We start from the raw sequence: 24,291 nt of genomic DNA, 5'->3' as shown, positions 1-24,291 counted from the left end.
CTGTTTCCAAAGGAAATCATTGCTGTTTATTAATTGTTTTATTGATTAGCAGTCTTGTCCCCTATTTGCAAGCCTGTAAATAGAGTGGCAGCAAGGCTAATGTGGCTTTGGGCTTCATCCACTTTCTCAACTCTCATTTTCATGTGGCCTGCCATAATTGCTCTCTCTTTTGTGAATGGAATGCTATGTTTCTTCTGCTGGTCCTGCCAGTGCTCCTGGGAATTCCGTTTAGTTTTCATGCTACTAGTCCAGTATGTAACCTTGACTGAACCTTATTTTACATTCTACTCAATTCAGTCTCTCCACAGTGAGTGAATGGATGCCAGACTAATACTGATGAGTTGGTCCAAACATTTACTGCTTTCAAGAATAATGAATTAACATTAATTAAATGTTTAAAAGAATGATTAAATAATTAATTAAAATTAAAAGAGAATATTAAAAGAATGGTTAAACAATTAATTAATTGAAATAATAAATAAATGTATTAAGAATACTGAGGGTCTACCTGTCTCTCTGTGGCATTGTTTCTCACTATACCAGTGTGTTTCTGCTCCGTCTGCTGTCTAAGTAACATGGAGCATTGTGAGCATGCACAATGCCGATAGAACCTACAGACCTGCCTCCTATCAGCATTGAGAAGGGAGGGACTAAACTTTCTGTCATCTCCCAAAATCTAGTACACAGAAGTGCAAAGCAAGGGCAAAAAAAAAAAGAGATCATTCTTAGAGGTTTGCAAAATAAGTGGAAAAGTAAGAGCTTACATTCTAAAGTGGCTGAACATTTTTATTCTAAAGTTGGAGAATGACACTTTCCACATTACTCCAGCCAATTTCTCATAGGGGATTTATTACTCAGAGGCTGTTATTCTTCTCTCAGCCCTGCTTTCTGTACCATAAAAGACGCAGAGGGAAGTTTGATCACTGACCATAATAATGGAAACTGAAAACGACTACATGCAGGGAAAATATTTTTTAGAAAATGGTGATAAAACCTTTGAAAGGTATCCAGCTAAAACATGGCATGATTAATGTCTCCAAAAGGGTCTCCCAGCTCCACTGTTTTCATCCCATCGTGCCAAAAAATCCAACAGCTTCAAGCATTTTGATATTTCCCCATTATTGCTTATGGGTGGATTTTTTTTAAAATTAAATCTCAAGTTAAATCTGTTTGCCCTCAAATCTTGAATTCCAGACATCAGTCAAATCATGTCTGTTGAGATGTCCAGTTCAGATTGGATTGTGGCTGGTTCATGTAGGCCTAGAAAGCTAATATTTACCTATTTTCCTGAGCAAAGGAGAGGTATAGGAGAATCTTGATGGTTTACTTTCTTCTAGATATGAGAGAGCATTAACAACTTGAATTCTTTTTTTAATTAGTAGTTGTTTTATGTACCAATTGACCACACTTAGTGGAGGCAAATATTGCTTCAGTGGATGGAGTATCTGCTAAACCTGTGAGGATGCCACATCTGATCAATGCTTCACTTAATTCACAACTGCCCCCCCTTTTTTAATCTAATTTTTTTTTAAATTGGCCCCAAACTGCAGATGAGCTACTATCTGATTGCATGGTTTCATTTCTTAGTTTGCTTTTTTACTTTACTTTGTTCACTCTTAATTTTCATATCTTAGTGCAGCTTTTTTTATCATTTATTATATATTCTTCTAACATGGATGGCTTTGAAGAATTGAACAATGTCCCTAAAGCATGCTTGTTAAAAATGTATAATTTAGCTTCAGTGTGCATAATGTTGCCTAGCAATGCACTTCTAAGAGAACAACCAGGATTGTATTCACAAATGATCCTGATAGTTCTCAATCCCTTATGGTACAGGTATATTCTGTGCATAAGGTTGCTGCCAGAAAGTCTCCTCCGTGAAAACTCCTTGCTTCCCCTATCTCCTAACATGTAGAACCACTTACTGTTACTTTCATCCCGCTGTGGATTTCTTCACTTAAAAGCAGCATTTCATTGTGTGCCAGATAGGTGAGTGAGAGGGGATGTCACAACTTTGGATAAGTGCTCTTTCGTATATACAGGGAAATCCTAAAATCAGGGGGCACAGACTTTTTTCAGTTGAAGCCTCTATTTCTTATGAAATGTTCTCTTCCAGGCTCAATGGCAGTGCTGAGAAAGCAGAATCTGGAAAGGGAGAGCTATATTCTCCCCCCCCCCTTTTTTTTTCCCCCTGACAGACCTTTCATTCTTTCCTTTTCTGACACCTTTGGTCTCTTTATGTCCCCACCCTCCCAAGAAAAAAAACAGATTGCTCCTATCACAGATATGAACAAAAGCCATTTGCAAAAGACTTTTGAAAGTAGACCAAGGACTACAGGTTGCTTATCCTAGCAATAGGATGCAGATTTTTGTGAAAAAAATTTTTTAAACAAATCTCCATAAAAATGTGCATACATATGAGGCATTTCTTTCAATATACACATTATTTTTTGCAAGAAGGTTTCCCTACGATAATGCATGTCCTACGTAGTTTTCAAGAGTATGCGTTTTTATGGGTGTTTTCTCATTAAGATTTCCATTATTTGTATGCTTATTTAAAAAAAAAAACACCTGAAGAACTGCTTTGCAAAATTCAGAATATCAACATATAACTGTATTGGCTTAGGGAAACATGAAGTTTGCATTGAAATGTGAATTTCTTCCCCATTCCTAATGAAGGTAATTAAAGTAGATTTTAGATACTACAGTAGTCTTTCTGAACCTGGTGCCCACCAGAGGTGTTGGGGCTATAGTTTCTCAAGTTTCTTATAGCTGTTGGCTGTGGATTATGGTAGTTGTGGTCAGAACAAATCTGGAAACAACATATTGGGAAAGCTTGATTATAGTATGTTGCCAATTAAGACATGGACATGTGTATATGTCCTTATTCATGTTCTGTAGAAGCCTGCATTCTGCAATTTTTAACAAGGTGGAAGAAAAATTAAAAAGTAATTGTCATGTTCGCCGTTTCAATGTCTTTGATACATCGTAACGTTTCGCATGTCATTAGCTGGATGCGTGTTTCATCTTTCTCGGGAGGATGGGAGTAGTTATCTTTTGGCTTTGCTTTGGAATGTATTTACATTATCTACTGCGCTCAAGGTTACTTTCCCAGGCTAGCAACTCTGACGATTGCTAGCACCTGTGCCGGGCGGGGCTGTTACGAGGGAGGCGGGATACGTTTGCACCAAGGGTTTAAGTTTGTATTTGGCGCGCTTTTGCTCATTCTCAGCTTTCTCTGTATTTGCCTTTAGTTCCTTAATAAATCAGATTTCATAAAGCAGCCTCTTGTGAGTCTGAGTATGTGGGCTAGGGCAATCATTACATAAAGCTGAGAATTCTAAGATCCTAACTCCGCTGGCCCCTGTCCAGGAAAAGACAAGTTGTCTAACCCTGTGAGGGAGAGCGCCAGCGATGACCGAACCCGACATCGTGAGGATGGAAGAAGGGGAACCGGACTCGACCGTGAGGCGGCCTGACCGAACGTCCCAGGGCGGGGAGCTGTCCGCCATCCTGGAAGAGGCGAGCTCCGAGTCGGAGGGTGAAGCCGAGGGTCTGAAAACCGCCCCGGAGACTACCGTAAATTCTCCGGGCGAGCTGGTCACCTGGGATGAGACCCAAGGGGATGCCACGGTGGCGGGGGGCCCATCCTGGAGGCAGAGAGATCCATTATCCCCCAACGTGGTGCAGGTGCAGCCATCGGAGGGCTCTCCCACCCCGGATCGGATCCGAGTGCTGTAGTCAAAAATGGACTCGTTAGAAGCTATACTGAAACAGCTGAGCTTAGATGTGACCTCATTACAGTAATCATTTGGATCATTAATTTGTAGTTTTTATTATGAACTTTCCTTTACACTTCCTGAATTTGTATACAAACCAGAATTCATCTGTATACTGAAATCTACACTTTTCAGATTATGGAGATGCAGATTGTAACTCCAAAGCTGCACCAAATGGTAATATTAAGGAAAAGTATGAGCACAGCATAGAGTTTTAGGGAAAATTACTTGATAAAATGTAAGCACTGAAGAAAGAATATACAAAAATATGTACATTAGGAAAAGTGTTCATAAAAAGACGTGTGAATTTTGGTGATGCTTTTTTAAAGTGTACATTTTGTTTCAGGGACCTCAAATGAACTTTCAGTCAGGAAAAGGGGTCTGAAACAGAACAAATTAACCCATCCCTGTCCTTCAATCAAATGTGACAATTGAATTATATAAATCTATTTCATATGAGATAATTTGTATATTTTTATATATCTGATAGCAGCCTGCATACATTTTGCTGAACTTTTTGAACTCCACTTCCCCCTTCCAGCTCTCACAGGCCAAATTTGGGGATCACAAACCTCACCAGACCCACTGTCTGTCACTGGTAAAGGCCAGGAAAATGTCATGTTACTGTCACCGTCTCCTGTGTTGTCCCCCCCACTGCTGCAGCCACAAACATTGCCACAGGCACAAACGCCGAGACACAGACACCAAACAATCCTGGAAGACAGAGCACCCCTCTCACCAGTCCTATGTTCTAGCTTCCAACAACAGCTTCTGGCATCACCACGGCATCCCCCCAACCAAAAACCAGCTCTGTGCCGGTCCAGCAAGCCTCCTCATCCATTAGAACAACTCTGGAAAATCTCCCACTGCCGATGTAAGTCTGTGGGACCAGCATACACACATGCCTCTGCTCCCCTGCAGAGCACAGCCCAAGGAGTACGAGGCACATGGTCCAGCTGATCCAGCCTGGGAGCCAGTTCGAGTTCACTGATTGAAAAATGGGTCAAAAAACAGGTCAAAAAGGGGCAAGTGAGTGCAGAAACTCACCCACTAGTCACAGTCCACTCTCTCACTCTCTCTGTTGCTCTCAAACCCTCTGCTACATACAAAATGCTCTAAAAAAAAAAAGTCCCTCAAACAGGGCCCACAACACACATCTGCCACTCTCGCCACCATCTTGAATAACAGTAATCTAATACATTTATTTTTTAAAAAGTTGTATGCTGCCCTTTAAAACCAGGGTTTCCCATCATATTGAAATCACACAAAACTCTAAAGTGATTAAAACATAGAACAAAACACAATAACTAAAGCACAATAGTTAAACATATAGAATAAAATATAATAGTTTTATGTCGATGAAGATTCTCAGTCAGCCAGGTGGAATTGTCTGACTGCCACATTAAAAAAAGACTCCCCAGACGGAAGAAGCTGCTTGGACAAGCAGCAAAACATTTCTACCGAAAAGAAAGAAATCCAGTTGCCGTGACTCGAGCTACAGAGATAATAGTTTTATGTTTTGTAAAAACCAGAAAATAATAAAAACAGCAGTTGAAAGAAAAAAATCTAAATAGTAATGTGTTAAAAGCCACCTACTAATTGCTATAAATGCCTGTGGGAATAAATATGTATCTCCCTAACTCAAATAAAAAAGGTTGGCTTCAGGCGCACCACACTGGAAAAGGTATTCCAGAGAACGGACTGCCACCCAGAAGGCTAGATCCTGGCTAACTGTTGGCTGCATCTCAGCATGGAAGGGCATCCAGAGGAAGGCCTTCAAAGATGACCTCAAAGTATGGGTGTGCAGAGCCTCTAACATGCCTTGCCCTAACTTGGTGTTCTTCAAAAGTTACCAGGCTGCTTAGGGCTATGAGGCCCCTGATCCAGAGCTCCCGGCAGAGGAACAGTTGTTTTAGAGCATATTGTCTTCTGAAATTCTACAAATGAATGTTGCATTTGTTGTGCTGTAGAAATATAAAAAACCTGCCCATGCAAGTGGAAATGCTTGTTGGTATTACAGCCAATCATTCTGGAAAATGATTAACCTGCAGCTTATCATCCATTGGTACCTCTTGAGCAGTGGTTGTTGAGGTCAGATTGTCTATGCTCTTTTTCCTCTTAGGTCCTTCCCTTTGAATTACTAGACCAAAAAAACAATTTAGCTGGTGCTCCATGCCACTGACCTGTTAGAAGAAAGATTAGTCTTGGCATTCTGGAGAATCATCTTTTCCCCGAGGCAGCCCCGTCTGTTCCAGAGAAAACACTGCCAAATATTTGGTTTGGATAATGAATCTGCAAATGTCTCTTTGAAGATAGTTTTTTTCTGTGTGTGCTGAGAGGTTTTTGTATTCTGTGGTTATCAACCTGTTGCTAAGAGTTTGCCCTGAGAATTATGTATCAGTGAGGCCTATTTCATAGCAATGGAAGGAAATAAAGGGCCTTCATTTCCACGACTGAAAGCGAAGGGAGAAAGATCGGAGAGCTGCTTACTTCCACTGTCTTGTGGTTTATGGGAGAGGCAAGAATAGCAAAGGGTAAAGCAAAGGAGATGCCAATGGTCCGTTCAAAGGTAATAGGAACCACAGACTTAGTCTAAAATGTACTGGATCTGATCAAGGGAGAACACCTTGTCCAGTCAAAAAAAGACACCTTGTCTTTTTTTGTTCTTTACAGTTAGGCTCACAATCTGCAAACCAGGGAGGAAAACTCTTTTACTTTCTCCTCTCAAGCTTTTCCAAACTGAAAGAATGCCTGCTGTGTTGGGTGAAAGAGCAACTTTCATATATGAAATGAAGTAACTGTGGGTGTACAAGAGCCAGTCTTGATTCCATGGAACAACGAATTACAATTTTCTTAAAACTTTTTACCCATCAAGGACTTTTCATCTGGGAAAACCAGTGGAGCAAATTTAGCATAATAAAAAGTGATTTGGACCAACAGTTTGTCGAATTATATAAAATTGAGGATGAATTCTGCTGCAGTTTGCAGCAGGGCATATTGAAAGAACATCAGGAGCCCAGTTTTATAGTTGAAATAAATTGGTATGTTCCTGTTTGGATTATTCAGGTGTCAGAAAAACTTCTTACTGTATCATTCAGAACCCAGAACCCTTTATACATGCATCAGAGATTCGATTGCTCAGTTTTGTTTTATTTTTAAAATACTCCTCAAATCACCAAAATACTTGTTTAGAGAATAATCAGCATAATTGTTATAAGTTATGGTTAGGATTAAGGTTCAGTCACTGTTCTTTCACACCCATGACAAGGGAAGTTTTTACTCTTTCAGTTACCAAACTTACAAGATGATTGCATATTTACAGTATGGTTTAGAAGTGATACGTAGCTGCAGCTTGATTTTAACTTGTTCTGAATAATTTAAATTAACCACCTTTTTTAAATTTAAGATACCCTGGAAAAGCCTGCTTTCTTGAAAACGAAAGTGAAATCTTTTGCCCTGAGAAAGATATATGAGCATGGAACAGGGACTTGTTTTCATTTCAGAAAATGATGGCTTCTTGTTATGCCAAACCAAATCCCTGTCATTTTTTACACCTTGTGGATTCAAACATGCATGTTTCTCATAGAGTGCATATACAGAGAAAATAGCAATTGGATGCTTCACAGCTCGGGCATGGTATTTAGCTTGTTAGGTAAAGGTAAAGGTTTCCCTTGACATTAAGTCCAGTCGTGTCTGACTCTAGGGGGCGGTGCTCATCTCCGTTTCAAAGCCGAAGAGCCGGTGTTTGTCCATAGACACTTCCGTGGTCATGTGGCCGGCATGACTACACGGAACGCCGTTACCTGCCCGCCGAAGCAGTGCCTATTTATCTGCTCACATTTGCATGTTTTTGAACTGCTAGGTTGGCAGGAGCTGCGACTAGCAACGGGAGCTCACCCCATCAGCATATCTGATAAAATAGTAGATGCAGAAGAGAGCTTGCACATTCTTGGGGTTTTATGCTGTCTGTGAATTCCCATCCCTTGGCTTTAATTGTGCCCGTGCTCAGGCAGTTTCAGAGTTATTCCAAAGCATTTCCTTGGATTTGTACCTTTCATATGATCTCAGAAGCTTTGATTTGTATGCAGTTTTTAAATGGCTGTAGAGGAGCAGGATTTATCCAGTAATGGCATCTTCCATATGAAATGGAATTCTTTGTTTAGGGATAATTCACAGATCATTTCCTGGTTTAGTTTTTAACTCTTATTCTACTGAGACCAACTGAATAACATGTTTGCTGCTGTTAGCTATTTTGTTAATTGTGCTATCATTGTTTTAATCATTCTTAATGTTAATTGACTTGTCTTGCTGATGGTACAATAAACAATCCATTTATTGTAAATTTTTATGAACTACCTTATGGGCCTTTTTAAAAAGACTAAATTGATGGATTTTCCCCTCATTTGTCATACCTCTTTTCTGACTGCTAATTTTATTATTATAAACCCTTTGTTTTACTTTCTAAATATGCTATTAGCCATTCAGGGTAATAAGGAGAGACATTTAGTTGCTGGTAGTCTATAAAAAGCCGAGCAATTCAGTTACACCAGTTCTTATCATTACATTCCCCCAAAGAGATGCTCCATGCCTTGGAGGTTCTCCTAGACTCACAGCTCCTTCTTAAAGTGCAGATGGATGATGTGGCCAGAGGAGCCTTTACCCATTTCCAACAGGTGTACCAGTTATAGCCTTATCTGGGCAAAGACGCCATGTAGCTGGACTACTGTAACACACTCTTTGGAAATGTTTTGGAAGGCTATGTTTGGAGATGACTCAGAAGCTGCAATTGTTGCGGAATGTGGTGGCCAGCCTGCTTACAATCAAAACTGATTCTGCAGGATAACACTGCTTTTAAGTTGCTGCACTGACTATTAGTAGGCTTTCATGTCCAGTTCAAAGAGCTGGTTATTGTCTTTAAAGCCAAACACAGTGCAGCACTGGAATATGGTATATCAGGAACTATATTGCCAAAATTTAATCTGCCCACCTGCTCTTAAAAGCTAGAGACAGGGCCGCAACTGGGGGGTGGGGGTGTGCAACCAGGGCACGTGCCTCGGGCGCCGTGCTGGAGGGGCACCCAAATGAGCACTGGGGGGGGGGCAAAATGGGTGTGGAATCCATGTTTGCTCCAGGTGACACAGACCCTAGTTGCGGGCCTGGCTAAAGAGGGCCTGTGCTCTAGCTTTTTCCCATGAGAATACATGGAACCTGGATTGTGCAGCAGGTCCTTTTAGCAGTTGTCACCACACTATGAAATATGGCAGCCCCATACACCTTTGTAGTTCACAAGACTGTGAAGGGCTACCAAGATGCCTTTTGGCCCTGATTGAGAGTGGGGGAGTCTTGAACTCAGGAATTATTGTTATTGTTATGATGATGATGATGATTTTCATTTTGTTGTTTTTTTATGGTAGGTCCCTAATCAACCAGGGCATTGGTTGATTGGGGGCAATCCATAAAAACTGTAAAATCCTTAACCAGTGATCTTAGGAGTCCAGGAGTGGGGGCTAATGGACCTCGAGATCCCGGGGGTTGTAGGGTGGGGCAGGTGATTGAGGTGGTGACGGGTAGGGGACGATGTGACGGGAGCCAGAGGGTGGGTCATCATAGAGGAAGACACCCCTGGTGCTTGTTACCTGTGGTGTGTTCTGGCCCTCTGTGCTCGAACCTGGGTCCTGGACAGCAGACTCATGGTTTTCCTGGCTTTCGGCTGCTGTTCTGTAACGCCAGGCCAATAAACAACAAGGCCCCCCTCATATGTGACTTGATCACAGAAGAGGGGGCAGACCTGGCGTGTATTACTGAAACCTGGCTGGGCGTGGAAGGAGGTGTTGCTCTTTCGGAAATATGCCTGGCTGGGTTTCGAGTCTGGCATCAGCCGCGACCTCAGGGCAGGTGAGGAGGGGTGGCTGTTGTCATCCAAGAATCCCTAGTGGCTGTCAGGGGTCCTGCTCCACAAGTGGCTGGGTGTGAGACCCTGATCTTCAAGCTGGGTTCCCGAGAACAGTTGGGAGTGTTGCTACTGTACCAGCCTCCCTGCTGCGTAGCAACCTCCCTGCCTGAGCTGCTGGAGGCAGTCTCAGGTTTGGCAGTGGAGTTCCCCAGGCTCATGGTTCTGGGGGACTTCAATCTGCCTTCCCTGGGGTGAGCCTCGGAAGCAGCCCAGGAGTTCATGGCTACCATGGCAGCCATGGGCCTGTTCCAGATTATTCAGGACCCGACTAGAGACCAGACCTAGTTTTCTTGTCATAGCAGCGGCAAGATGATCTGAGGGGAGAATTACATCTGTCCCCTTTGTCATGGTCAGATCATGCCCTGGTGGCCTTGAGATTCTCTCATGCCGCCCCCCTCTGCAGGGAGGCAGGACCCATTCAATTGGTCCGCCCCTGGTGACTGGTGGACCCGGCTGGGTTTCAGAGGGAGCTAGGGGTAATACCTGAGTCTCTCCTGCATGGTCCAGTGGAGGCCCTGGCTGGAATAGGGAGGCAGCCAGAGCCTTGGACAGGATCGCGTCTGTGTGGCCTCTCTTGCCCATCCAAACCCGGCACTCCCCATGGTTTATGGAGGAGCTGAGGGTTTTGAAGAGGGTTAAGAGACACCTAGAGCGCCGCTGGAGGAAGACAAAAACCAAACCCGACCGAACACAAGATAGAGCCTCGATTAAGGCCTACCTTGTGGCGGTAAGAGTGGCGAAGTGCCAATACTTCTCCACTCTTATTGTGTCCACAGAATGCCGCCCAGCGGCCCTGTTTAAGATTACCCGATCCCTTTTAGGGAAAGGGGAGTCAGAAATCTATATACAGGGCTGTGCGGAGGAATTTTCGGGGCACCTGCAGGATAAAATCACTCGGATCCAGACCGAGTTGGACTCCAAGCGTGAGACAGAGTTGGAGGAGATACCCAGGAAACGTACTTACTAGGTTATCTGGGACCAGTTCGATCCTGTTGAACCCGAGGAAGTGGACAGGATCCTTCAGACTGTAAACATGTGCCAATTAGACCCATGCCCCTCCTGGCTGGTGAAAGCAGCGCAGGAGGTGACATGTGGCTGGGTCCAGGCAATGGTAAACACATCCTTGAGAGAGGGGGTGTTCCCAGCAGCATTTAAGGAAGTGCTGGTGCACCCTCTCCTCAAGAAACAATTGCTGGACCCTACTATACTGGACAATTTTCGCCCAGTCTACCACCTCCCCTTTTTGGGGAAGGTGGTTGAGAAAGTGGTGGCTTTGCAGCTCCAGAGGATTCTGGATGAAATGGATTATCTAGACCCCTTTCAGTCAGGTTTCAGGCCCAGTTATGGGATGGAAACGGCATTGGTTGCACTTATGGATGACCTCTGGAGGGAGCGAGATGGAGGCAGTGCATCAATCCTTGCTCTTCTTGACCTCTCAGCGGCTTTCAATACCATTGACCATGGTATCCTTCTGGACCGACTTAGGGAGTTGGGGGTGGGCGGCGTGGTTCTGCACTGGTTCACCTCCTTCCTCCAGGGTCAGTCCAATCAGTGTTGATAGGGAGCAAGAGATCCGGCCCACGGCCCCTCCTTTGTGGGGTGCTGCAGGATTTGGTACTCTCTCCGCTCCTTTTTAACATCTACATGAAACCACTGGGCGAGATCATCCGTCACTACGGGGTGAGGTATCATCAATATGCAGATGATACCCAATTATACATCTCCATCCCAGGTGAAGTAAGTGATGCTATGGCCACCCTTTCTGAGTGCCTGGGGGCTGTGGGGGCCCAGAAGGGGGACAACAGGTTGCGGCTGAACCTAGGGAAGACAGGGTGACTGTGGATTAATGGCTCCTCGATTTCTGGGAAATTGTCATCTTTAGTTCTGGATGGGGTTGCACTGCCCCAGACAGACCTGGTGCATAACTTGGGGGTCCTCCTGGACTCACGGCTCCTGCTCAAAGAGCAGGTGGTAACTGTGGCTAGGAGGGCCTTTGTGCAACTTCGTGTTGTGCGCCAGTTACGCCCCTTCCTGGAGCAAGAGGCCCTTCGAACGATCACTCATGCCCTGGTTATCTCCCTTGTAGACTACTGCAATGCGCTCTACATGGGGCTACCCTTGAAAAGTATCCAGAAGCTACAGCTTGTGCAAAATGCAGCCGTGCCAGCGATCTTGGGTTTCCCAAGATCAGCACACCTCACCCCTTTGCTCCGTGAGTTGCATTGGTTGCTAGTATGCTTCCGGGTCCAATTCAAGGTGTTGGTTATCACCTTTAAAGCCCTACATGGCACGGGTCCAGGTTACCTAAGGGACCATCTCCTCCCCATCACATCAACCCATCCCACTCGGTCATGCAGAAAGGGCATGCTATGGACCCCATCTGCAAGAGAACTCCATCTGGCGGGGTCCAGGAGGTGGGCCTTCTCTGCAACAGCCCCTGCCCTTTGGAGTATCCTTCCCCCGGAAGTGAGATTTGCTCCCTCCCTCCTGGACTTTAGGAAACAGCTAAAGACCTGGTTCTGTAATTATGCCTGGGGCGGGAGAGAGAGTAGCCATTCCTGGGGATGGTTAGTTTCTTAGAAGGACCCAGCTCTGCCTGCAAATCATAAAGAACTTCCAGCCATAGAGGTTTTTATTGTATTTATTGTATTATGTATTATAGTGTTTTACAGTTTTATATTTTTATTTATGTTTTATTGTAAAGCGCCCAGAGTCCCTTTTGGGAGATGGGTGGTTATAAATTTGATAAATAAATAAATAAATAAAATAAAAAATATGATTACTACTAAAGAATAATATGAATATGTATTTGTATTGTGTATTAACCACCAGGAGATATTTTTGAAATACAGTGGTATATAAGACCAATAAATAAATTATTTTTAAAACTCAATTTATTAAATAGGTACATTATTTGAAAAGTTCCATAATGATCCTTAGCATGGGGGCTCAGCTCTTAAAAACTATAAGAGTTTTAGGTACTGGACCTGGAAAGGCGACTATCAGACCCATTAGCTTACCTTCTGCAACTTGGGGCTTTCACGATGTGTAATTTCAAGCCAAGATGCTCATGGCTAAGAATTCTGACCCTGTGAGTAATTGTTCAAGAATAGGTCCCGATGAGTTTAGGTTTATAATAGGCTGTAATTCTAAAGGCAGTTATCTGGAGGAAGCTCTTTTTCTGCTGTAAGCATCAGGGGAAATGCATTCTGGTGGCTGTGGCAAAAATAGAATAGGACTTAGGCCTGAGAAAAGAATCCACTACAAATGCAAAATGTGTGATTTACATAAGCTAAGGAATGGGGAAGCATTTCTTTTATATACATAATTTTGTTGTGATTTTTAAAGGAAATTGTTGAAAAAATTAAATTTGTATAGTAAAGATTTCATCCAATAAAGGTTTGCGACTTAGCTATTAATTTATACACTGTGATAGAAAGAATATATAATAAATCAGTAGTCTTCTCTTAAAAATCAGTCCTATAAAATCCTGTAACTTAGAATGTGTGTGTGTGAATCTTTTTTTTCTTTCTTTCTTTAAAGAACAAGAACAGTTTAAGGGTGGAATTCGATAAAGAGAAATCATGATTCTATTAGTAAAACCTGAACCCTGATCTGGAAATGTTTCTTCCAATTTGGCATTGTCTAGAGGAGGGTTTCTCAGCCAGGGTTCTGTGGAACCCTAGGGTTCCGCGAGAGGTCACTGGGAGATCACGGTTTATTTTAAAAATTATTTCAAATTTGGGCAACTTCACATTGAAGAGGTAAGTTTCATTCTTTATTTTTAGTTTAAGAACACTGTTCATGCATGTATACAGGCCTACCCATGAAATGAATGTAATAATTTTGTAACTTGTGGCCTATATTTGAGCCTGAATGTGCAGGGGGTCCCCGAGGCCTGAAAATATTTCAAGGTTTCCTCCAGGGTCAAAAGGTTGAGAAAGGCTGGTCTAGAGGTATCTGTTGGGAATTCTGGGGGTTGCAGTCCCAACACAACGGCACCAGAATTTGGTCTCTGGGAAGAACCATTGTTTTTTTCAGGATCAGGTACACATGTTTATGTTCTGCCTTCTTTCTGGTCCTCTTCACTGGTTGCTGCTTGGTGAGTGCAGGGGAAAAGCGGGTAGAAAAACTGGAGTCACGCGCTTTCCTTACTTTTACTATTATGCACTTTTAGATGGAGGAGGTGTGAGTGAAGTGTCGGTTTTTGCCACAGCCACCAGAATGCATTTCCCCTGATGCTTACAGCAGAAAAGAAATTTGCTGGACTTTAACCTTCTACCTGTCTCAGCTTATTAGAATTTCCCTTTTCTTTTGACTTGGTAACCTCTTGTGCTCGTGTTCCCCCCCTCTAAGGAAATGAAAGATTTTCAGACTGAGAAGTTGGCCTCCACCAACCTTTCTGGAGGTGCACCCAGAGTAAGTAAATGAGGCAAGATGGGAGCTTGGATAATGAAGTTGTGATGAAATTTTCTATCTGCACTGGCTTATTTAAAGATCCAAAGTACCTCACCACTAAAATCATGCTGTTTGTTTCTTAATGCAATGATACCATGGTCTTTGTATGGCCGACCACGCTAAACCCGTGCAGATCACTAGATGTGGGACACAAAAATAGGCTGGCTTTACATACTGTGCTCAGCCGTGGTTTGCTCAGGGAAAAACAAAAACTAGGGCATTGGAAAAACAAATGATTGTGTGTGTGATATTAAGACAGTTTACCAAAAATGTAATACAAGATTATCATTTTTCAAGAAACTTTACTCTCTCTCTCTCTCTCTCTCTCTCTCTCGCTTTCCCCCTTTTTACGTATTAGGTTCCAGTGTCTTACCACTTTAGTGAACTAGTTTTTTTTTTTCCCTTTCTTTTTATCAGCCTTGAACAACTTTGGACACTAACCTTGAAGGGTGTGATGAGAAATGGCTTTGGGAAACAATACACAACGAAGTTACTCTATCATCCCATGTTTCATCTTCATTGAGGTGAGCTTTTTGACAACTCGTATAGGAAACTAAGACTCAGTAGTCAACAGGCATACAGTTTTTCTTTTTACTATTGATGTAAGAAACCTGAGGTGAATTTCATCATGATGGATTGGTTCTGAAGAGAAAATATCACTAGGGCTGCAATGCTAAACATGTTAACTTGTATGGTATTTTGGTTTTCAATGATTGCTTTTTCTGCATTTTGTAGTATATTACTCTATTTTGTAAACCGCCTAGAACCATAACTGATTGAGGTGGCCTATAAATTTCACAAATAATAAATAACCTTATGTGAACATTATTAAAAAAGAGAAGAGAAGAAACACAATTGGCTCAAGCATTCTCTTTGTGTGTGTCTTGTCTTCCTGGCATTGGAACCCATAAAATAAATATTTAAATATAAAATTTAAATAAATTTAAAATATTTATTTACTTATGCATTTATTAAGTATATTTCTACTCTGATATAAGCCACTCTGTAAGGTAGTGGTTGTGAGAAAATTAGATTCATAATATACGATTGACTTCTATCCATTTGTCTGAAATGACTAAAATAGATAAGATTGCATGACATCTAGAAGATGGCTGATTCTTTTTTCTTTTTCTTTTTGGAAGGGGAAATCTATTGGGGCTGCAGAAATGTCTGCAAGGGGGCATACAGGCCTGTTGTTAAAAAATACTAAAAAAGCCTTTGCTGCATAAGCAGATTACGGTTCCCTCACTCATGTTTCTTTAGAACAGCCAACCTTGGGATTTCACGTTTTCACTCATCCCCGTATAGGTCTATCCAGCATACACATTCTTCCTGGGTGATGCAAGCTCAAGTTGCAAAACGTTATGAGTGAAGACAGACAATGTGAAGAAAATAGAAGTTACGCTCAGTTCTTGTCCTCCAGTATGATCCCAGCTTACCATACCCCCACTTTTGCAGTATTATGAACATCTGTTCCAACCCACACAATGTTGGTTCAGTCAATAGTTTTGTTCCTTTACCCATTCGTCAAACAAGTCAACCTTTTTTTCTTTTTAAGTCCTGCAAGTATTTAAAAATGCTTAAATGGACACTTAAAAGTATCCATTCATTTTCCTTCCTGTTACATGGCTGTGATACGTTGAAGTGTAAGCAATTTAAATAGGTTGTGATAAACACTCTGGGGGTGTATGTGACCTGTTAGGCACTAGTAAATCAGTGGCTTTCTGATATGAAGGTGGTAAAGCCACCTATAAATATCAAATCTGTCTTTTCCATTTCAAGCAAGCATGTAAGTAGGAATCCAGTTCTTGCCTGCCCAAAGCCTCTCCTAGTACATTTAATAATTTCAGCTTCACCCAAGTTTTCTATAATGCTCCAAGGAAACAGCAACTTTGAATACAAAATTAAGGTTGTTTGTTCAAGTCAGAGCAATTTCCAATCTCTCTTTCTGGCAGAAGAATGCTCCTGCTACTGTTGTCCCCAGAGGCACCCTGCTCTGCTTCCTCTTTCATGCTGCTGGTTGGTTTCATTTCTGATGAAACAGCTGTTGTCTCCTTTTGTCCTATAAGGTTTCTTTTCCTCCCCTTAACCTTCTGTTGATTCTAGAACTAGTATTACAAAATAAATAGCTAGTTATCAGAATCTGTGGTGGGGCTGTATTCTTTCAGACTGCAAGCAAGCATTCTAATGTCTCTGATTTTGCCACCATATTAAATAAACCTTGCATATACCAAAGATGTTTTTCTTAATTTTGCACTGTGTAAAGGCATTTAAATATTGCATTTCTCCAACTAGGACCTGGAAATGGTATGGCTTACAACTTGCATTATATGACAAGCTTTATCATTTGTTTCCATTCTAAATGTGATTTTGCCCACTGCTTTCTTCCGCGATTTTGTTCCTCCGAAAGAATTCAGAGTCGTCTTGCAGTCTCAGGTCAGCACTGAAAGAGGCACTCAAAGTACAATTATAGGCAAAGTCCTAGTCATAGTCAGGTCCAAAGTTCAAGTTATACAACATTCTATACTAACAGTCAATAAGACTGCCAGATCCAGGCAAATACCATGGCTTTCACATAGTAAGGCAATATATCTGGACAGACTGTCTTGAACATTCTTCATCTTGTCTCAGTTTCTCTTCCTCCTTCCCTTTTCTGCCCACTCATTTGCCCCTTCTGAAAAGGTAGCAGTGATAGAAGAGTGATTTTGCATGTTTGTGTTCTTGATCTCTCTAAAGTTGAGTGTGCGCTGCATCCATAAGAAGGCACATGAATGGTTAGATACAAACATGGTGAGAGGAGGAGAAGGCCCGATTTCATCTTTTTCTTTTTTCCTTTGGGGAAAAACTTTAGAGCAGGAGTGGGCAATATTTTGGTGGCCAAGGACTTCACAACAGCTGAGGGGAGTCTAAGGGCTGCAAACAGTGGAAGAATGAATATGATAGGGGGAATTGAGAAGTTCATTGTTTTTTAACTGCAATACAACCATTTTAGGGCTTACATTATAATTTTAATTTGTTCCCCATATTGAAATGGCAAGAAATTGTTCCATCAGTCTTCAGACATCATGGCTAGAAGAAATTCTGTGAGCCACTGAAATGTGATTTGAGGGCTAATCCTAACCCTGACGTCAAGGAATGCTGATGTGCAAACTTCAGGTGGATGCCAGTGTGTCCAGTGGTGTGGAGTGGGCAATCTGTTCTCTACCCTCTTTTGAAAAGGATGAGGACTGTGTGAAATGTTCCTGTGTGATCTCACAGTATTGTTCCTCCTTCATGAATAGGAAGCTTTCCATGGTTTTGCATCAAAAAAGAGCATAAACTCTGGCAAAAGAAATGCAAAGTGACAGTGTGGGAGGCAATAAGACAATTTGAGGAGCATGTTGCTAAAACTGTGAAGACAGGTAATAAAGGATTTTTCAAATAAATTAGAAGCAGGAAGCCAGGCAGGGAGGCCATTGGTTCCTTGGATGAAGAAGGAGTCAAAATTGTGCTAAGAGGAGAAAATGAAATTGCAGAAAAGCTGAACGAATTCTTTGCTTCCGTCTTCACAGGAGAAGAATTGGGGGAGATCCCAGAGCCTCAGCTTCTGTTTTCAGGAAGGGAATCAGATGAACTGAGTCATATATTGGTGGCAAGAGAAGACATGCTAGGTGTTATTGACAAATTGGACATCAACAAATCACCAGGTCCTGATGGCATCCACCCAAGGGTTATTAAGGAGCTTAAAATTGAGATTGTGGACCTCCTAACTAAAATATAAAATAAAACGCTGGATAAAAAGGCAAAGAATACCAAAAAAGAAGTCAGTATGTGCTTCATCAATTATAGAAAAGCCTTTGATTTTGTTGATCATGTCAAGCTGTGGAATGTGCTCAGAAAAATGGGAATCCCAGAACATCTCATTGTCCTCATGAGAAACTTATATACAGGTCAGCAAACTACAGTATGGACAGAACGTGGTGAAACAGACTGGCTCCAGTTTAGCAAAAGAGTGCGACAAGGCTGCGTACTCTCCCTTTATTTATTCAACCTATATGTGGAATATATATTAAGGGAAACTATATTGGAAGAAATGGGTATGGTTTTAAAATTGAGGGAAGAAACATCAATAACCTGCACTATGCTGATGACACTACCTTGATAGCCAAAAATGCAAAGGATCTGCAGGCCCTAGTACTAAAAGTCAAAGAGCACAGTGAAAAAAATGGGGCTAAAATTAAATATAAAGAAGACCAAATTAATGACAACAGGTAGAACAACCAGCCTTAGAATTGACAGCGAGGATATTGGATAGCTTCTGCCTTTTAGGATCAATCCTTAACAGCAAAGGAACAAGCAGTCAGGAAATACGCCACAGACTAGCACTCAGTAGAGGAGCCATGAAGGCCTTGGAAAAGATATTCAAATGCTGTGATGTGTCTATACCTACAAAGATCAGAATTGTGCAAGCCATGGTATTCCCTGTGACACTCTATGGAAGTGAAACATGGACTTTAAAGAAGCAGGATAGGAGGCATATTGATGCTTTTGAACTTTGGTGTTGAAGAAGACTCTTGAGAATATCATGGACAGCCAAGAAAACAAACCAATGGATCATTGAACAAATCAACTCAGAGTTCTCACTCAAGGCACAAATTACCAGGCTCAAATTATCCTACTTTGGACACATTATGCGAAAACCCAGCTCTCTGGAAAAGGCTCTAATGCTAGGAAAGGTAGAAGGGAAGAGAAGAAGGGGACAACCAGCAACAAGGTAGATGGACTCAGTTACAGAGGCGATGAGTGCACCAGAGGGAGACATGAAAGAACAGATTAGGTATAGATCATCTTGGAGAGAATGTATATGGTTGCTAGGAGTTGAAAATGACTTGATGGCGTATAATCAAATCAAACTAAAATATGCAGCTTGTCTCTATACTCGGCCTCTGTAGCTGAGAACTTAAAGATAACCAACGTAACTGCAATATTTAAGAAGGGCTCACAGGGAGAGCTAGGAAATTATAGATCTGTCAGCTTAACATCTATTCCCAGGAAGATAATGGAAACTATTTCCAACTTCTATTATCTTCCAACATCTGGAAACCCAGGACTTGCTCAAGGATACCCAATATGGCTAAGAAAAGATCCTGTTTAACTAATCTTCTAACTTTTTTCAGGATGTTAATAAACATGTGGATAAGGGTGAGCCAGTAGACATAATCTATTTAGGTTTTTTTTTAAAAAAAACACTTTGATAAAGTCTCTTATCAAAGACTTCTCAATAAACTTAACAGCTGTGGAATAAAAGGGCAAGTCCTCTTGTAGATAAGCAAGTGGCTAAAGAATAGAAAACAAGGAGTAGGAGTAAATGGACATTTCCCACATTAGAGGAATCTAACTGATGAGGTATCCCAGGATTCTGTCCTAGGACCAGTGCTCCTTAACATATTTATAAATGATCTGGAATCTAGTGTGATTAATGGAATAATCAAGTTTGCTAATGGCACTAAATTGTTCAGAGTGGTAAAAACGATAAGGGATTGTGAAGAGCTCCAAAGGGATCTCTATACATTAGAGGAATAGGCATCAAAATGACAGATGTCTTTCAACTTGCACAAGTGTAAAGTGATGCACCTTGGTGCCAAAAATCCTAACTCCTCATACAAACAAATGGGACCAGGGATAGCAGTGACTGATGAGGAAAGAGATCTTGGCATAATAGTAAACAGTTTAATGAAGGTGTTGACAAAGTGTGCATCAATGGTGTGACCGCATCTGGAATATTGTGTGCATTTCTGATTGCTGCACCTCAAAAAAGATACAGTGAAGCTAGAGGATGTCCAGAGGAGGGAAGCTAAGATGATTAAGGGGCTGGATCAGCTTCTCTATGAGGAAAAGTTATGACATTTGAAGCTTTTTAGTATAGAAAGGATGGGAGTGAGAGAGGACATGATCAAGGTGTAGAAAATTATGCTTGGAGTAGATAAAGTGGACAAGCAGAGTTGTTTTCCCCTTCCCAAAATACTAGAACCAGAGGTCACCCGATGAAATTGAATCTTGGAAGAATCAGGACAGGCAAAAGGATTTTTTTTAAACACATGTAAGGGTTGGGGGAATTTATAGAAGTCATGGGAATCAATGGCTATTAGTCTTGATGGCAGTGTGACTGAAGGCCATCTGTTGGGAGACTAGTTGGCTTCCTAGTACAGTTGGTTGGCCACTGTGAAAACAGACTGCTAGACTAGATGGGCCAGCGGTCTAATCTAGCAAGGCACTGCTTATGTTCTTACTCATCTATGAATTGTATGAATCCTCTCAGAAGTTGCATCCCAGCAAGCCCAAATGTGCATGGAGATGGGTTCAATGGATCACACATGGGTCTGATTGTTTATGAATTGGAAGAAATATCTAGTTGTGTGAGGACAACAACATTGCAAATAGTGATCACATGACTGCGAGATGCTGCAACCATCGTAATTGTGAGCTGGTTGCCAAATCATGATCACAGATGACTGTGGGGATGCTGCAGCAGCCGCAACTTTGAGGGCCAGTTGTAAGTACCCCTCGTTCAGCACCATCATAATTTTGAATGGTCGCTGAACATGTGTTCAAAACCCAAGGATTACCTGTACATTCTCACCCCATGGCTTTTTAAAGGAAGTCCAGGGAACAAGTCAGTGTAGAACTCAATCAATCAATCATTCTATCACCTTTTTTTTTTTTTTTTTGAGGAATGGAAGAGCAGTACAAGTCTTCAGAAGAAATACCTTTTCATTTATAGGCAGATGCAACCATCTGTGAGTGGGTTTTTTTTTTTAGTGCTCTCTAATGTGTGAATGATGAAGCTCTCTGAAAGTGCAGGTGAGAGTTATAAATTGACCTTATGTAGTCAAGGCTGATGTGGATATAAAAATAAATCAAGTAATAGTCTTGGGAACCATGTCCAGGTTGCTTGTTGTCCTATCTATCTGTCTGTCTATATTGCATGAAGCCTGCCCTGATGATACCAGCAGAATGAATGTGCATGTTGTTATAAAAACTAAACATAGATATCAACAAGTACTTTTTAACATTACAAAAAAAAATACAGAGAAAAGCACACATACCTGTTTTCATTCATTCATTCATTCATTCCATAGATTTATATAGCTGCCCATCTCAAATACATGACTCTGGGCAGCTTACAACATTAAAATAATAAATACTTATAAAAACACAAAACCATAGCAGCTGAGAATTATAGACAACAAACAACAATCAACATAAGCAGGAGATGGACTCCCTCATGCATGCAGGGCCCCAGGCTCAAGCACAGAACCACATCTTTAGGGCCTTGTGAAAGGCCAACAGGGGTGGGGCTAATCTGATCTCTGGAGGGATGATATTCCAGATGGTGGGTACCACAACACTTTTATATACTTTTATGAAAATTGTATCCAGTGACTACCATAATGCTCATTGATTCTGGTTCTTCTGTCCCCTTATTTTGTGCTGTGTTGCCAGGTATTTCTGCAAAGCCCTGTTTCCCATTGAGCAAACAGATTGAACTCTCTGCCCCAACCAACCAGATGGAGATGCATCTTAAACCTTTGAGTTTCAGTGAAGCCTTTCCACTTTGACTGCATTTGCATGATGCATTAAGCTAGCTGTTTCAGGATGCTGGTTTATCCTGGATGAGCTGTATTTGTTTAGCATATCATTCAAAACAGAACTGCTAGTTTGTTCCTCCTGGGTAAAACAATTAACTAGCTTCCCTAGTTTGGGTGACATGCTAAAAATGTGATTCTTCTTTTCTTTTCAGTGATTGTGCTAGAACACAGAAGCAAAGTAGAATCAAGGTGTTATTTATTTATTGGAGACAGACAATCCCTCAGATAGCCAGGCTCTAGGCCATGAAGGGAGTTATAGGTGATAGCCAACACCTTGAATTTCACCCAGAATCCAACTGATAACCCATGCAGTTTACATATATTGTGGCATGCCCCTAACTGCCCACGCTACTGCATTCTGCACCATCTGCAGCTTCCAGGTGGTCTTTACAATTCTAGTATTAGAGAAGAAGCATGAGATATCTAATCTATAACAGCAGAAAGGTTACACCAGCATTTTAATCCTTAATTAGAGTAGCTGCTTCCTATTAACATGGAACAAAGAGGTGAAGCAGAGGTCTAATTAAAACAGTACCCAGGCATTGATCAAACTGATTGCTGAAAAGCTCAGAAACTGGAGTTGTTTCAGAAATCTGTGATAGAATGTTATTTAACTAGAAATTCCCTCCTGGGATCAGGCTAAAGGTCTATCTACTCAAACATTCACTTTCTTACATAATCAGAGAGAAATAAGCACAATCTGAGAGTAACCACTATTTCCTGTCCTCAGGAGCTATTAATCAGAGATACACTGCATTTAAACATAGAGATTGCATTTTAAATTTTGTGGTTCAAAGGTACTGGTAAATCTTATAGTTATCACAAATGTAGACTGGTTAATATCTATAGATAATATAGATTATATTTGAATAAAGAAAGCACCAATGCTTGGCTATTTCATTAGATTTTGAGACAATATAGTAATTACGTATCACATAATACATTCTTTTTGTTTAACAATAGCTTACTAGTAATTAGCCTAGCCTTTAATTTTTTAGCAACCTAAGTTCTAATGTATATAGAGTGCTAGAATAATCATTAGCTTGATCTTTTTTAATTTTGGGGTCATAAAATGCACTGAAGCGCAACATTTCTTACTTTTGCCTGATTAGAGAAACAGGCAGGCAAAATGTTAAGGCAGAAAACAAGAGAAGTCATTGTTCTTCTCTATGTTCTGCATCAGTGAGACCACACCTAGGATATTTCTTCCAGTTCTGGACACCACATTTTAGGAAAGACACGGACAAACCAGAGAATGTCCAGAGGAGAGCAACCAATATGATAAACGGATTGAAGGACAACTGTACAAGGAATGGTAGAAGGCACTGGGGATGTTTGTGTGTGCATGCCTTTGAGTCAGTGTTGACTCCTGGTGACTCCTGGACAAGTCCCTGCAGTTTTCTTGGTAAGAATTTCAGAAGTGGTTTGCCTTTGCCTTCTTCCTAGGCTGAGAGAGCATGACTGGCCCTAGGTCACCCAGCTGGTTTTGTGCCTTAGGGGGGACTAGAACTCACTGTCTCCCAGTTTTTAGCCTGGTGCCTTAACCACTACACCAAACAGTCTCTCCAGGATGTCTAACTTGGAGAAAAGAAAACTGCTGGGTGACGTGATACTCTTCAAGTATCTAAAATGCTGACATGTAGCAGATGGGGGAGAATTGTTTCCAGTAGACAAGGCAAGAAAGAAGGCGTTTCAGTGACAAGGTAGTAGATTTCAGTTGGACACCAGGAAGTATTTCCTAACAGTAAGGGTAGAACAGACTGCCTTGGGAGGTGTGGACTGCTAGAGTTTAAGAGAGTTTACTAGCTTGTAAATCCATGTCTCCTACTCATAAATCCACTAATGGGACCACACACATTATTCAAGATAATGTGCATTGTCATTGATGATGGAAAAACAAGAGAGAAATGGGGGGGGGGGGCGATTGCCAAAGCTTAAAAGCTCACCCATGTTGCAACTCCGCAATTCAAAAGAGCCTACCTCATCATGCTAGCTAGCTCTTTTTGACATGCATATATATTTCCTGAAGAAGTGTTCTGCGAGCAGGAAAGAAATAGTTCTTGACAGCTCAATTTATAGCACACTTGAGAAAAACTAGGCAATTTGGAAGGATAATTAAAACTAGAGTGGCATACTAGAAAGTGCATTGAAGTATTATGATGTTGTCAAATAGGGTGTCTGAAGCAGTCACACAAGATTGTCTGTATGTGAATTAATCCAGCAGGGGATTTTACTCAAAGAAACCTGTCTGAACAGGTTGGATTTGTTTTTCTGAACAGACTAAATGATGACCTTCTGCATCTTCTAAATCAAGAGGGCCTCCCTCAGTAAGGTTCTTCCTTAGACAGTGAATTTGTAGAATATTTGCTGAGAGGATTGTATGCTCCTACCTTGATAGACACAGCACCTTAGGTCCACCCAGCACACATACAAACACAATCTCAAATACCCCTCTCCATTGCCTCACAGATCT

At 41.5% G+C, this 24,291-nt stretch overlaps 1 protein-coding gene across 2 annotated transcripts in view; it reads left to right on the top strand.

Moving 5' to 3' along the window:
* Positions 1 to 24,291, top strand: part of PLPPR1 (phospholipid phosphatase related 1) — a 155,807-nt gene that overhangs the window by 82,244 nt on the left and 49,272 nt on the right. For both annotated transcript variants that reach the window (XM_063294954.1, XM_063294953.1), the window contains exon 2: positions 14,608 to 14,714. In XM_063294954.1, coding sequence (XP_063151024.1) covers positions 14,652 to 14,714 — 63 coding nt within the window. In that variant the 5' untranslated portion in view covers positions 14,608 to 14,651. The remainder of the gene's footprint in view (positions 1 to 14,607; positions 14,715 to 24,291) is intronic.

This window comes from Candoia aspera, chromosome 2, assembly GCF_035149785.1.
Source record: "Candoia aspera isolate rCanAsp1 chromosome 2, rCanAsp1.hap2, whole genome shotgun sequence".
Taxonomy (NCBI): Eukaryota; Metazoa; Chordata; class Lepidosauria; order Squamata; family Boidae; genus Candoia; species Candoia aspera.
The sequence above is the reverse complement of the archived record's forward strand: the minus strand, read 5'-3'. Positions and strand labels throughout refer to the sequence as shown.